The sequence below is a fragment of the Bubalus bubalis genome, chromosome 13 (genome assembly GCF_019923935.1).
Source record: "Bubalus bubalis isolate 160015118507 breed Murrah chromosome 13, NDDB_SH_1, whole genome shotgun sequence".
In the NCBI taxonomy this organism is placed as follows: domain Eukaryota; kingdom Metazoa; phylum Chordata; class Mammalia; order Artiodactyla; family Bovidae; genus Bubalus; species Bubalus bubalis.
Window position 1 is genome coordinate 72,615,316 of NC_059169.1, and position 13,337 is coordinate 72,628,652.

Sequence of the window (13,337 nt, forward strand, 5' to 3'; positions counted from 1 at the left end):
GTGATATTCTTTCCAAATTATGAGTAATACAGCCAGATTCCTCCCTTTAAAAGTGGAAGAGGAGGGGAGAATATTGAGACTGCTGACTCAGGCACACCAGCCGGTCACCCAGAGCTAGAAACAGGTTATGGACATTGTTAGAAGGGATTTTTCTGGCTATGTCTTAAGAGCTAAAATATGTGTATCAATCCATCCCCAAGGAGTATGGAGGAGGAAGGAGGTGAGCAAGGGAGCGTGGGCGTCGGGTTTGCACAGGGTCCACAGCGCTCCTTGCAAGGCCAGCCCCCGCTTGACGACTCAAAATGTCACACCAGGATGATCTGATTAAATTCGCTTGTCATTTCCCAGACATCCGGGAAAGGTTCCCGCTTCCTAAAACCCTGCCACGTGGAAGGCAAACTCCAGGAGTGGGAGATGACTCCCAGAGGGCCCATCTGGGAACCCAAGCCTGAGTGAGAGGCGGGGAAGGGTAGGTACTACGGAGCGGCGAGTGGGGCTGGCAGCTGTCAGCCAGGTTAGCAAGTCGAGTCCAGCTGGGCACCGCCGGCTCGGGGTGCAACGGCGCCCCCTGGTGGCCACGGCTCTGTGCGCAGTTGATTCCAGTCGAGAGACGTGCCTTTCCCGTGGCTGGTCCCCAGACTCCACAGAAATGCCCCCTCCTTATCCCCACCACTGGAGAAAGCAATTGCAACCCACTCCAGTACTCTTGCCTGGAAAATCCCATGGACGGAGGAGCCTGATGGGCTGCAGTCCATGGGGTCGCTAAGAGTCGGACACGACTGAGCGACTTCACTTTACTTTTCACCTTCACGCATTGGAGAAGGAAATGGCAACCCACTCCAGTACTCTTGCCTGGAGACTCTCAGGGGCGGGGGAGCCTGGTGGGCTGCCATCTATAGGGTCACACAGAGTCGGACACGACTGAAGTGACTTAGCAGTAGCAGTATCCCCACCACGGAAACCCAGACTACGGTCCCCCGCTGCCTCCTTGCAGAGAAAACTCCTCCCACGGTCAGCATCAGTTCCGACCAGGCGGAGGGTGGCTTCCTGCCAGGCTCTGGGCTCTCCTTGGAGCTCAAGCTCTCTGCATGTAGCATGAAAGGCTCCAAGTCAGACTTGTCTCCTGCACTTTAACTTTTCTAAACATCAGTGGTGGCATCTTGGCAGAGATAGTTTGTGGATAGAGAGTTTGTTCAGCTTTGTGGGTCCAGAGCGTGGGGAAAGATGGTCTTCATAATTTTCCTTCTTAACATGTGTCCAGATCTAACACCACGGCTTAGATTGTCATCAAAACTAATGAAGGTTCCTATAACCATTTGATCTCCTTCTAAAACAGATACGGGAGACTGTGTCCCTCAGACATATCCTATCTTTTTAATATAGCAGGTGACTTCCTGCCCTGCATCTCACAGTGGATCCTTTGGGTAGCTTTAAGTCAATTTAATGTTGAGGTCCAACTTCCACCCACCCTCCTGGATATCAAATCAGATCAGATCAGATCAGTCGCTCAGTTGTGTCCGACTCTTTGCAACCCCATGAATCGCAGCACGCCAGGCCTCCCTGTCCATCACCAACTCCCAGAGTCCTGGATATCAGGACCCCCAGAAAAGCTGTCCAACTGATTCTAATGTGCACCCCCGGGTGAGAACCACTGCCCCAAGTAGTGGTTGCCCAAGTGTGGTTCCTGGACGGGTAGCATCGGTACCAGCCGGGAAATTGTTAGAAATGCAATTCTTCCTGCTCCACTGCACATGCATAGAATCAGAACACCTGGAGGTGGGCTCCAGTGGCTTATTTTAAGAAACCACCTCAGAGAGTCTGAGGCTCCTTCAAGTTTAAGCATCATTTCCCTGAAACAGTTCTCAGAAGAATACCATCCTTTTCTTCACCATTGTCTTCATCCCTCCTGCCCCACCTCACTTCCCTGCAGTTTGAGTTTAATCCCCAAAGCATAATTAGGGAAGCTTCATTTTCATGAAGGCATATACCCAGTCTGTGGAGAAGGGCATGGCAACCCATTCCAGTATTCTTACCTGGAGAATCCCAGGGAGAGAGGGGCCTGGTGGGCTATAGTCCATGCGGTCGCCCAGAGCCAGACACGACTAAAGAAGCTTAGCATGCACGCATGCCCAGTCTGGATTTTTAAACATTTCTTCATTCACACCAGTAGCATTTTTGGCAGACTGCTAAATGCCATCACTGTGCAAGACTGAGCAATTGTAATAATGGCTAAGAGGTGGCCTAACCTCAGGAAACCTACAGTCTGAAAAAAAGTAAGTCAATAAATAAGTAGCTAATAGGATTCTTTGACCAGGCTCCCCTGTCCATGGAATTCTCCAGGGTTCTTTGATAGAGGAACCCAAAGTACATCATAACTCCCAACCTAAGTCATTAAAAACAAAAAGAAAAGTAGGTATTGTTAGGCAGAGGAGACAAAACAAGAGAAACCCTGAAGAGACACAGCCTGAGTTCACAACACACCAGCATGATTCCAGCTATAAGTTTTCAAATCTTGCATTCAACCAGAGCAGTCTTACTCTACTTCAGTACAGTTGACATCAGGCTCCTCTGAAGTACTGAAAGTATCTCGTGTTGCCCTTTGCTGTTAACCGTGCCTTTTCCCAGGATGAAAACTATTCAAGCAGGGTAAATTTCATACGCCAGAGAAGCTCCAGGTCATTCACTAATGCTAACCTTCTGCATCCCAGGGTACCGGTGGCCTCTGCCCAGCAAGCTCTGTGCTGTTTGGATTTACCTGGATGTGCTCTTCTCCACGGCCTCCATCATGCATCTCTGTGCTATCTCCCTGGACCGCTATGTTGCCATTCAGAACCCCATCCATCACAGCAGGTTCAACTCCAGAACTAAGGCGTTTCTGAAAATAATTGCTGTTTGGACGATATCAGTGGGTAAGTGGAACAGTATTTCAGACTCTCACTTCAAATGACAGTTCATGCCTTCTAAGTAGACTTCTGTTGTGGTTTTTTGTTTGTTGGTTTTTGCGCTGAACCCTGACATCCTCAATCAATTGTTCTATTTGCTGCAAGATATGTTTATAGCATAGTAATTCTCAGCTTTGCTTTAGGAAAGAAAAATCTGTTAATGTCACAGGCTGACAACATAAATTTGTATTGTTTTGCACAAGTAAGAATATACATGTACACCAATAGACTCAAATCAGAATAACTGCTATGCATGTGTTCAGCACTAAGTCCTATCCAACTCTTTTGCAACCCAATGGACTGTTGCCTGCCAGGATCTTCTGTCCATGTGATTTCCCAGGCAAGGATAATGGAGTGATTTGCTGTTTTCTTTTCCATGGAGATCTTCCCAACCCAGGTATTAAACCTACGTCTCTTGCATCGCAGGTGGATTCTTTACCACTGAGTCACCAGGGAAGCAACGGTGCTATAGCCATCTTCAAAAAGTTTTCCTATCTCACACTTACAAATTCACAAAATTCAAGTGCCTGAATTTCTAAATCTTGAGTTTCCCAGAGACCTCAATGTTTATAATCACTGGACTTGTGGTCAATGTAAGAAAACAGAGCCCATACTGGAGAATGCAGTTTCTGGGGGTAGAGAAAGGTGCCAGGCACCATAACTCAGAGGGAGAGGTAAGGATGACAGATGGTGGCAGGACTTAGTCAAAGAGAACCCAGCACCTCTGTAAGCTTCCTCATCCTGTTATGATACAACATGCCAGAGGATTTCAACCCACTTCACTTAGGCTGATTACACACCTTCACCTGTTGCCAGTATTGATTTTCTGTCAGACACCTAATAGTCAGAAAAGCCCAGGTAGTGGAAGCCAGAGACAGCTCCCAGGCAGCTAAGTGAATTGCACCCGTCACCTCAGCCGGCTTGATTCATAACCAAAGACTCCCTGGGCGTCTTTTTTAAAGTTTTAATGTTGCCAAGTGGAAACCACAATCCCACCAGGGCCACCTGGCTGCCAGTGTCTGCTCACATGAGAAACTATGGGATTTGTTGGCAGGCTTGCCATCAAGGACTCATGGGAGTCTACTCACAGTTTTGTAATGATAAAAAATGCAAATGAATTATTGTTGAGTCACTTAGTCATGTCCAACTCTTTGCAGTCCCATGACTGTAGCCCACCAGCTCAAGACATTTCCCGGGCAAGAATACTGGAGTGGTTGTCTTTTCCTTCTCCAGGCGATCGTCCCAATCCAGAGATCAAATCTGAGTCTCCTACACTGGCAGGCGGATTCTTTACCGCAGGGATAGCAACCCAATAATAGAATAGCTTTGTGTTTTTCAGGGCCTATGGTTTGCCTTGCTGTTAAACACATCATCTGCAGAGGAGGTAACTCCGTTTTATGGATGAGGAAATGGGTTCAAAAAGTAAAATGGCCAAAGCTAGTGAATAGCAAAGATTGTGCTCAATTATGATGGGAACTTATTTAATTGACTTAAGGGATCACCCCTGGTGGCTCACACAGTAAAGAATCTGCCTGAAGTGGAGACTCAGGAGACCCGGGTTCAATCCCTGGGTTGGGCGGATCCCCTGGAGGAGGGCCTGGCAACCAATTCCAGTATTCTTGCCTGGGAAATCCTATGGAGGGAGGAGCCTGGCAGGCTACAGTCCATGGAGTCACAACAAGTCGGACATGATTGAGCAGCAAACATGATGGGAACGTTAACAAACTGCATTGGTGTGATTTCAGCATTTTTAGAAGTCCAAGCTATTCTCCATTTTAAGCTTCACAATACAGTCTGAAGCAGACAGAGTGGGAGATCTTATTTTGTATTTATCTGAAGGACTGAGGAAACAAGGCGGAGGAAACGTTAATTAAGGATATAAAGAGTGGTTAAATAAGGATAGCTCAGTGAGGAAATTCAGTGGAGAAAAGAGGCTGAATAATTCAGCCAGAAGGTGAGAGAAAGAACGACATGGGGAGACCAAGTTTCGGTGAACAAGGCCCGCACTTTATTTTCCAAAGTAGTTTTTATACCTTAAGTAATGCATAGAGGATAACGGGGGAAGGGGTAGAGTCATGCAGTAAGCCAGGCTTTCTTCCTGCAAACTTATCATATGCAAAAGTTTAGGTGATTTGCATCATCTTCTGGCCCGGAGGCCTGTTAACATTTTAAGACCCTTTCTTCAGAAAACTTATTTTTCTCTAAAGGTGATTAGTCAGGCGCCACCCTCAAAAGCATTAGATAAAGTTGCATTCCTACAGAGCAAAGGAGTGGTGGGCTATAACAAGAAAAAGAATTAACTCAAGGGTCCAAGGTTACAAACATTAAAGCTACTACTTATATCAATCATATTAATCAATACACTGCCAGGGACACAGCAGGTAAGGGATATGGAGACTTAGCAGCAAACATTGGCCCAACAAGTGAAAAACCCTTCACCAATACAATTTTTAATCAATCTTTTAACTGCTCAAAAGAATCTGTATTTAGACAGTTTAGAACATCTCATGCCTCTCACAGTTGGGAGGCTCTGAGCAATCACATGTGGCCGGAAAAACCTATTCAGGCAGGTTAGAGAACTTCCAAAGGAGTTTGTAGGTTGAAACACTATCACACCCAGAAACTTAATTAACTGGAGCTGTAAGTTAACTTTTTTTTTTCAGAAAGAGGTAGTGGGGGACAGCCCCCCGTAAAGTCAGAGGTGTAGGTGAGAGCACAAAGCAGAAAGTAGGCAGACTCTGGTTTTGGGGGTAGATGCTCGAGAATTTTCAGGGGGACTCCTGAGGCCCGATCCCGCCTTTACGTATGCCGAGCCTCCTTCCTCATGACCTTTGTCATGGGTGGAGCTCCTGCTCCTGGTACAGGAGTCACCCCAGGGCAATTCTCTTTGAAAGCCAACACTCTTACTACTGCCCAAAACACAATCTGCTTTCTGCTCCTCCCAGCCATCACCCCAGGAGTCAGGCAGGCTGGAATGAGTTGTGAAGGAGACAGTCAGGAGCCATCACTCATCCATTTGGCCAAACTTTTATTGCATAGCTACTATGTTCTTGGATGCGCGTTTTGTGGTCCTTGACCATGTGGTCAGAGAAGGGAGATAAGAAAATACAAGAAACCCTGAGGTTACCTAGGCTCTGTACCAGAAATCTGTGAGAGGTATGGCTGAGGAGTCGGTAAAGGTTTTTAAAAAAAGTCAGTTCTAGTGAAGGCGTGCACATATTCAATTGTGTCTGACTCTTTGTGACCCCATGGACTGTAGCCCACTGGGCTCCTCTGTGCATGGAATTTTAATGTAGCATATATATTCTCCTGAATTATGTTTTTAATGTTTTCATTTCCATTGATTTTTGTTGTTGCACATTTAAATCCTTAGGCTGGAAATTTTGTGCATGGTCTAACGTGCTTTATTCTACCTATTAAAGCCTTTTTAGCATCTACAGATATCAGTTTTTCCCCTTCAATTTATTGATGTATTTAGTTTTCTTTCATATTTGAATATCAAACTGTTCTTGCTTGCCTGGAATATATTCATAAATGAAGTTGGTTTGTTATTCTTATAAGGTTTCTTTTGGTGGCTTTATTAAATTTGGGAGATTTCTTTTTTTTCCTTAAGATCCTGAAATATTTAAGTAGGAATGTGCTTTAAAGGTTATATAGAATTTAATTCTAAGTCTTTCCCATCCTGGTGGCTTTTAAAATGGTATCTTTAACTATATTACAAACCTCTTTAAACATTTTTATCTACATTTTCTACCTTGTTTTGGGTTATTAGCTGAATGCAAAGTTTGTCTTTTGTATTGATTATCATTAAATGCGATGCTTCTTGCTTTAAAGTCTGCTTCATCTGATATTAGTATAACTATGCCAGGTTTTATTCTAGGGTCTTATTTTCTAGATATATTCTATTCCATCCTGTTACTGCCAAACTCCTTTTTGACTTCATATGTAAATATTAAGTACATTGCTTGTAAGAAGCATATGAAGTTTTGCTTTTATTCAGTCTGTCTTTTAATTGGACTGTTTTATTTGTATTTAATGTAACCCACATATATTTGGATTTAAATTTACCACCTTGATTTTCTTTTTATTTCCCATTTTTCCTATGTTCCAGATGCTTTCCATTTTTGCCTTCTTTTGCACTAATCAAGAATTGTCAATTCATTATACCCCTTTCTAGAACTGTTATCTCAGTCTCCTAAATCCTTTTAGTGATATAACATTCATTTTTCCCCTAAAAGAGGCTAATACAACTACTTTATCACTTCTTAAATGATTCAAAGACCTTAGCATATTTAAGTCAGTTTACCCCATCCTTTGTATTGTTTTTGCTATTTTCTATTTATCTTTTTAAAACCTGTAAGTCATCATATATGTTCTGTTTGCTTAGTATTTGTTTTTCATGTATTGACACTTTCTGTTGCTGTTTATTGCTTCTGTCACTTCTGTGATTCTGCCTGGGTTTATAGTCCTAATTCCTAAAGAATTTCTTTCAGAATATCACATAGGTTTATTTCAGCTTTATTGTTTTTATAACATTTTTACTTCACCTTCATTTTAAGCATATTTTTGTTCAGTATAGAATTCAAATTTGGGAGTTGTATTTTTTCAGCAAGTTGTGGATGATGTTCTAAAGTTCTAGTTTATATTGTTTCTTAGTAAGAACTTTGCTGTCAGGCTTGTTTATAATCTACCACCTCTTACCACCCTTTGCAGCTATAGGATTTTTTTATCTTTGTATTTTAACAATTTTACTATGATGTACTTCAGTGTGGGTCAGTTTTGCTCTTGTCCTGAGTGAGTGAGTGAAGTCACTCAGTCGTGTCTGACTCTGTGCAACCCCATGGACTGTAGCCTACCAGGCTCCCCCCTCCATGGGATTCTCCAGGCGAGAGTACTAGAGTGGGTTGCCATTTCCTTCTCCAGGGGATCTTCCCGACCCACGGATCGAACCCGGGTCTCCCACATTCCAGGCAGATGCTTTAGCCTCTGAGCCACCAGGGAAGCCCTTACCCTGTGTGGTGTTTATACGGATTCTTAAATTTGTAGCTCAATGCCTTTTGTCAGCTTGGGAGAAATCTTGGTCGTTATCTTTTCAAATATTGCTTCTGCTCCATTCTCTCGCCCGTCCTCCACTTACTTCTTAGATTCCAATTTCTCGTAGGATAGAACTTTTATTCATGTTTACGACTCTTAAGGGGCTTTCCACGTGGCTCAGTGCAGTAAAGAGTCCTGCAACACAGGAGACGCAAGACACATGGGTTAGACCTCTGAGTTGGGAAGATCCCCCTGGAGGAGGAAATGGCAACCCACTCCAGTATTCTTACCTGGAAAATTCCCTGGGCAGAAGAGCCTGGCAGGCTACAGTCCATGGGGCCGCAAAGAGTTGGACACAACTGAGCACGCGCACATGACTCTTAAATGCTTTTCTACATTTTTCACTTTTCAATTCTTACTTTAGTGTGGATCATTTTACTGACTTTTCTTCTCCTAGGTTGTTAATCCCCTCACCAGCAATTTCTAATTGGCTGTTAAGCCCATGTTTGTATTCTTAATTTGGTACAAGTATGTTTAGTTTTTAGAATTCCCACTTGATTCTTTTTTGTAGATTCTAGTTTGTAGGTGGCGCTAGTGGTTAAAAAACAAACAAACAAAACACCTGCCTGTCAATGCAGGAGACTCGAGAGATGTGGGTTCAATCCCTGGGTCGGGAAGATCCCCTGGAGCAGGAAATGGCAACCCACTCCAGTATTCTTGCCTGGAGAATCCTATGGACAGTGGAGCCTGGAGGGCTACAGTCCATGGGGTCGCAAAGAGTCGGACACAACAGCGCACGTGCGCACACACACACACGCAAGTACTCTGGAATAACTCTGTTTTCATCTGTTTTCTTAAATATTAATCACAGGTATCTGGGTATCTGAGTTACCTGGGAATTTCTATTTTCTAGAGTCTTTTTCTGTTAGGTTCTGTCAGCTGCTAAGCCTGGTAATGTTATTAAATATAGACACTGGAAAAAAAATATGTGCATACTGTGTTGATGTTGTCATTCTTCATTGAAGGGTCCATTAACTTTAGCAGTTAGGTCTCCTAAATCCAGCCAGGTTTAGGATGAGTTTTTGTGAGCACTGGTCTATTTTCATTTTACCCTTATACCTAGGGTATATTCCTTCTCGACCTCAGATGAACATGACTTCGGTCTCCATTTTTAAGAGCTCTCAACTCTAGTTTTTGTCTCCTTGGCACCATAAGGCTGCTGCTAACCCTTTTGTTGTTCAATGGGGTATAATTGATTTATAATATTGTGTTAGTTTCTGCAGTACAGCAAAGTGAAATGGTTATACATATATCCACTCTTTGAGATTCTTTTCCCATATAGGCTATTGCAGATTATGAATAGAGTTCCCTGTGCTATAGCAATAGGTCCTTATTGGTTGTCGGTTTTATATCGAGTAGTGTGTATATGTCTTTTCCTCTCCATCTGTCCTTCTAACAAACTGGTAAATGCCTTAAAGGGAAAGGAGGTGCATACCATGACATTCCTGTTTTCCTCTTCCTTTCTCTCCAGATCATAACCCCTGAAATCCTGACTACTTTGACAGCCCTAACTCCCAATTTTTGACCTTCCAACCCTTCCAAGACAAGGATTGAGGCCTTGAATTTTGCTTTATTTGACACTAGCATACCGTACCTCCTTCTCCTTGTTTGAGTCTTTCCAATGTATCTTTTCTCACCCCTTCATTTTTAATATCTTTGTTCATTTGTTTGATATACTTATTTTCACAGATAACTTACAGGTGGACTTTTGAAAATAAAATCTGATACTCTGCCTTTTGATAATGAAATTCAGTCTGCCTACACTTACTGTAACGACTGACATAATTGGTTTTATTCCTCCATTTTACCTTCATCATGTACCTTTCTTTGTAAGAATTTTCTTCCTCGTTTCATATGTTTGCTGACTTGCATAATGTTTTGTTTCTTTCACCCCATCCCAGCTAGTTTGAATTTCTTCTTGGCTTTTCCATTCCTTTTTTGATTATAAAAGCTGAGTCGCGTCCAACTCCTTGCAGCCCCACGGACAGTAGCCCACCAGGCTCCTCTGCCTGTGGAATTTTCCAGGCAAGAATGCTGGAGTGGGTTGCCATCTCCTCTTCCAGGGGATCTTCCCAACCCAGGGATCGAAGCTGCATTTCTTGCATCTGTATCCTGCATTGGCGGGCAGATTCTTTACCACTAGTACCACCTGTAGTCTTATCCCAAACAATCATTATACTGACATTTCTATTACTATTAATATATGTAAAATGCATAGTAACCCCACTAAATTGTTTTATTTCCTCATACACCCTGAGTCCCAATCATAGATTTTTCCGTTATTTTATTTATTTATGTTAATTGGAGGCTATTACTTTACAATATTGTGGTGGTTTTGCCATACATTGACATGAAGCTAATGGCACAATAGATCCTTTCTAAGCAAGTCAAAAAATGCAGAAACCATAAAGATCAATATAGACATAGCTTAATACATGAGAAATAGTACATTTTATATGGCTAAAATCAGTATCAACAAAGTCAAAAGCAAACTTTCAATGTCTGGATAACAGACCAAAGAGCACCCACGTTTTGATAAAAAATGAAAAGACAAGCAATTGAACAGGGAAAAAATAAACTATACGAACAGGCAATTCACAGAAACCTAAGTTAAAATGGACAAACCTCATGAAAAACACTCAGCCTTTTTAACAGTTACAGAAATACTGTTTACAACAATAATGCAATATCACTTTTTACCCATTTGATCAGCAAAATTAAAATGAGTGAAAACACCCACTGCGGTTTTGGCTATGGTGCCCTGTGTACCCATATTCAGTTTGTGTGAATATGAGTTGTTTGTTCTTGAACCATCTAGCAAAAGTTATTAAAATTTGGCCTACCAGCCTCACTTGAGAGGATCTGTTCTACAGGAAAACAAAAGTACATGTAAGAATCTATGACAATTGGAGGGAATAGCAGAAAAGCTAGGTCATGGTTGAATATATTATTTTAAATTATGGAATATTCTGCAGCTCTTAAAAATCTTGAGTTGGGGTTATTGGAGATTCAACTGGAGGAATGTCTGTGAAGTTAAGTGCAGAAAGCAGGTGGCATGCATGGTCTGGACCCATTCTGGTAAGATAACAGTAACAGTACATGGAGATGTTTACATATCATTAATAGCCCTGAGGAACTATTAAAGGACTTCACACTTACCAAGAAGGTAAAATTAGGAAGAATGGCAGGATTATTTTCTCTCACATAGTTCTGTACAATTTCTCACACAAATATGATGATGATAAAGTGTTTTATATCAGGGGTCCCCAACCTCCAGGATCTAATGCCTGATGTTCTGAGGTGGAGCTGATGTAATAATAATAGAAATAAAATGCATGGTAATGTGATGTGCTTGAGTCATCCCCAAACCATCCCTCCCCAAGTCCGTGGAAAAACTGCCTTTCACAAAACTGATCCCTGGTGCCAAAAGGGTTGGGGACCACTGATCTATATGTCCACGAATGAAACAGTTACACCTGCGTCATAGGAGAGAGGGCTCTGTGAGAGGTGGTGGTGGTGGTGGTTAGTTGCTAAGTCGTGTCCGACTCTTTGCAACCCCATGGACTGTAGCCTGCCAGGCTCCTCTGTCCATGGGATTTCCTAGGCAAGAACACCGGAGTAGGTTGCCATCCCTTTCCTTTCTTCCTTTCCCAGGCAAGAATACTGGAATGGGTGCCATTTCCTATGCTGACCCTCAAAGTTTGCAAGGATCTAACAGATGGCAAGCTTGGTAACCATGTCAGAGATGACTCAGGTTTTCTTGCTCTAAGTATCTCTGAGATAGGCTGCTTCTCCCCAGCTCCTTACTTTTGCCAAGACCTCTATCTAACTCTGAGGAACAATGAACATAATTACAAATTGATTCCATTTTCTATGTGTGAGTTTCTCTGAGTAAAGAAGTGATGACAGTCAAGATTGAAGCATTAGATTAAGAATGATCCTGAGCTTCTCTGAATTTCATTTTGCCTTTATAAACCCAATTCCCTTGATCAGAGGGAACCGTGACTTCAACTACAATATATAAAATGAGCAAACCTCTTCCTCATGATGATTGCCTTGCTAATGCTGTATGAGAAAAGAAAATAGATGCTGTTTATTCCCTGACGGTCTTTAGCAGGTAAAAGTATATATCAGATAGAAAATGTGAAAATGACTATTTTCACATTGTCATATCCTGACAAGCAAGCAAAGACACCAACTTAATTTTTTTTTCTTGAACTTATTTCATTTTAGAATTGTATTTGCAGCTCATGAGTAATTTTGAAGTATCGTGAGTGTAAATACGATTTTTTTTCCTCCATCAAGGCTAAGCATGACCTTGTATTTTATGCACGATTACTTTTATAATAGAAGAGACAAGCTGTGTCAATTTATTTAGTCCTTTGCCTTCACAAACTGGGACACCACATACAGGATCCTAGACGAAATGTTTAGGTCATTGGATCCAACCTCATGCCTTCAGGCAGGCCAAAACTTACCTTCCTAGACAATGGAGATGAATGAAGCAGCTTTGAGGGACAATGAAAATGCTACGTCTCACTACAGTTTTAATTCGTATTTATCCGATTATATAGTATTTGAGCATCTTTTTATGTTTTGAGTAAATTTATATTGTTTGCTGTGGTTGGCTGCCTGTAGTTTGGGCTGTAGAACTTGGTGGTTATGAGCAAAAAGTCTGGAGCCAACTATCTGATTGTGTCCCCTGTAAGCTGTCCCCTTAACCTTGGGCAAGTCACTCAGCCTCTCTGCACCGTCGGTTCCTGGTGAGTAAATGACAATAACAGTATCTACATTGTGAGGTTGCTTTACTAATTGAATCAATACAGCATGTGTCTCATGTTAAAAGCTTACAACATCCTTTGAACTCCTTCCTGTAAGGTTCTTGGACTTTTCCTAACACAAAATAAGAGAATTAGCTATTTGTCCATGTTTTCACAATGTATCTATATATTCCCAATAGGTTGTCACTCGCCATTACTTATGGTGGTTTTTTTTCCCCCTCACATACTTACATATATGATTTTATTTATAGATGTTCTTTTCTCCTTTACGACTTCTGAATTTTGAAGTGTTACTAAAATTGCTTTTCCCACTACAAAGTTATAAGAGGAATTATTCCATATTGTCTTCCATTATTTCTATGGCTTTGTTTTATACATTTAAGCCTTTGATCCATTTAGAATTTAACCTGTGGCTTAATTTTATTATTTCTACACTGCTTTTTATACTAGCTACTTATTGTACCACTTATTTGCCCTTTGATTTGATATGCCACCTTTATCATATACTCAGTTCTCATAT

The 13,337-nt window shown here is 41.9% G+C and overlaps 1 protein-coding gene and 1 long non-coding RNA gene across 6 annotated transcripts in view; one reads left to right on the plus strand and one right to left on the minus strand.

Moving 5' to 3' along the window:
* The window catches only part of LOC112578487, a 401,319-nt gene that overhangs the window by 358,838 nt on the left and 29,144 nt on the right, over nt 1-13,337 (minus strand). Inside the window, exon 2 of one of the 4 annotated variants that reach the window (XR_006543821.2) lies at nt 8,080-8,171. The exons of the other annotated variants lie outside the window; for them this stretch is intronic. This is a non-coding gene — a long non-coding RNA (uncharacterized LOC112578487). The remainder of the gene's footprint in view (nt 1-8,079; nt 8,172-13,337) is intronic. 4 annotated transcript variants of the gene reach the window in all.
* Nucleotides 1-13,337, plus strand: part of HTR2A (5-hydroxytryptamine receptor 2A) — a 66,054-nt gene that overhangs the window by 2,607 nt on the left and 50,110 nt on the right. Inside the window, exons 2-3 of one of the 2 annotated variants that reach the window (XM_044926798.2) lie at nt 349-469; nt 2,709-2,909. In XM_044926798.2, coding sequence (XP_044782733.1) covers nt 2,786-2,909 — 124 coding nt within the window. In that variant the 5' untranslated portion in view covers nt 349-469; nt 2,709-2,785. The remainder of the gene's footprint in view (nt 1-348; nt 470-2,708; nt 2,910-13,337) is intronic. The other variant, XM_006072566.4, reaches the window with a different exon arrangement.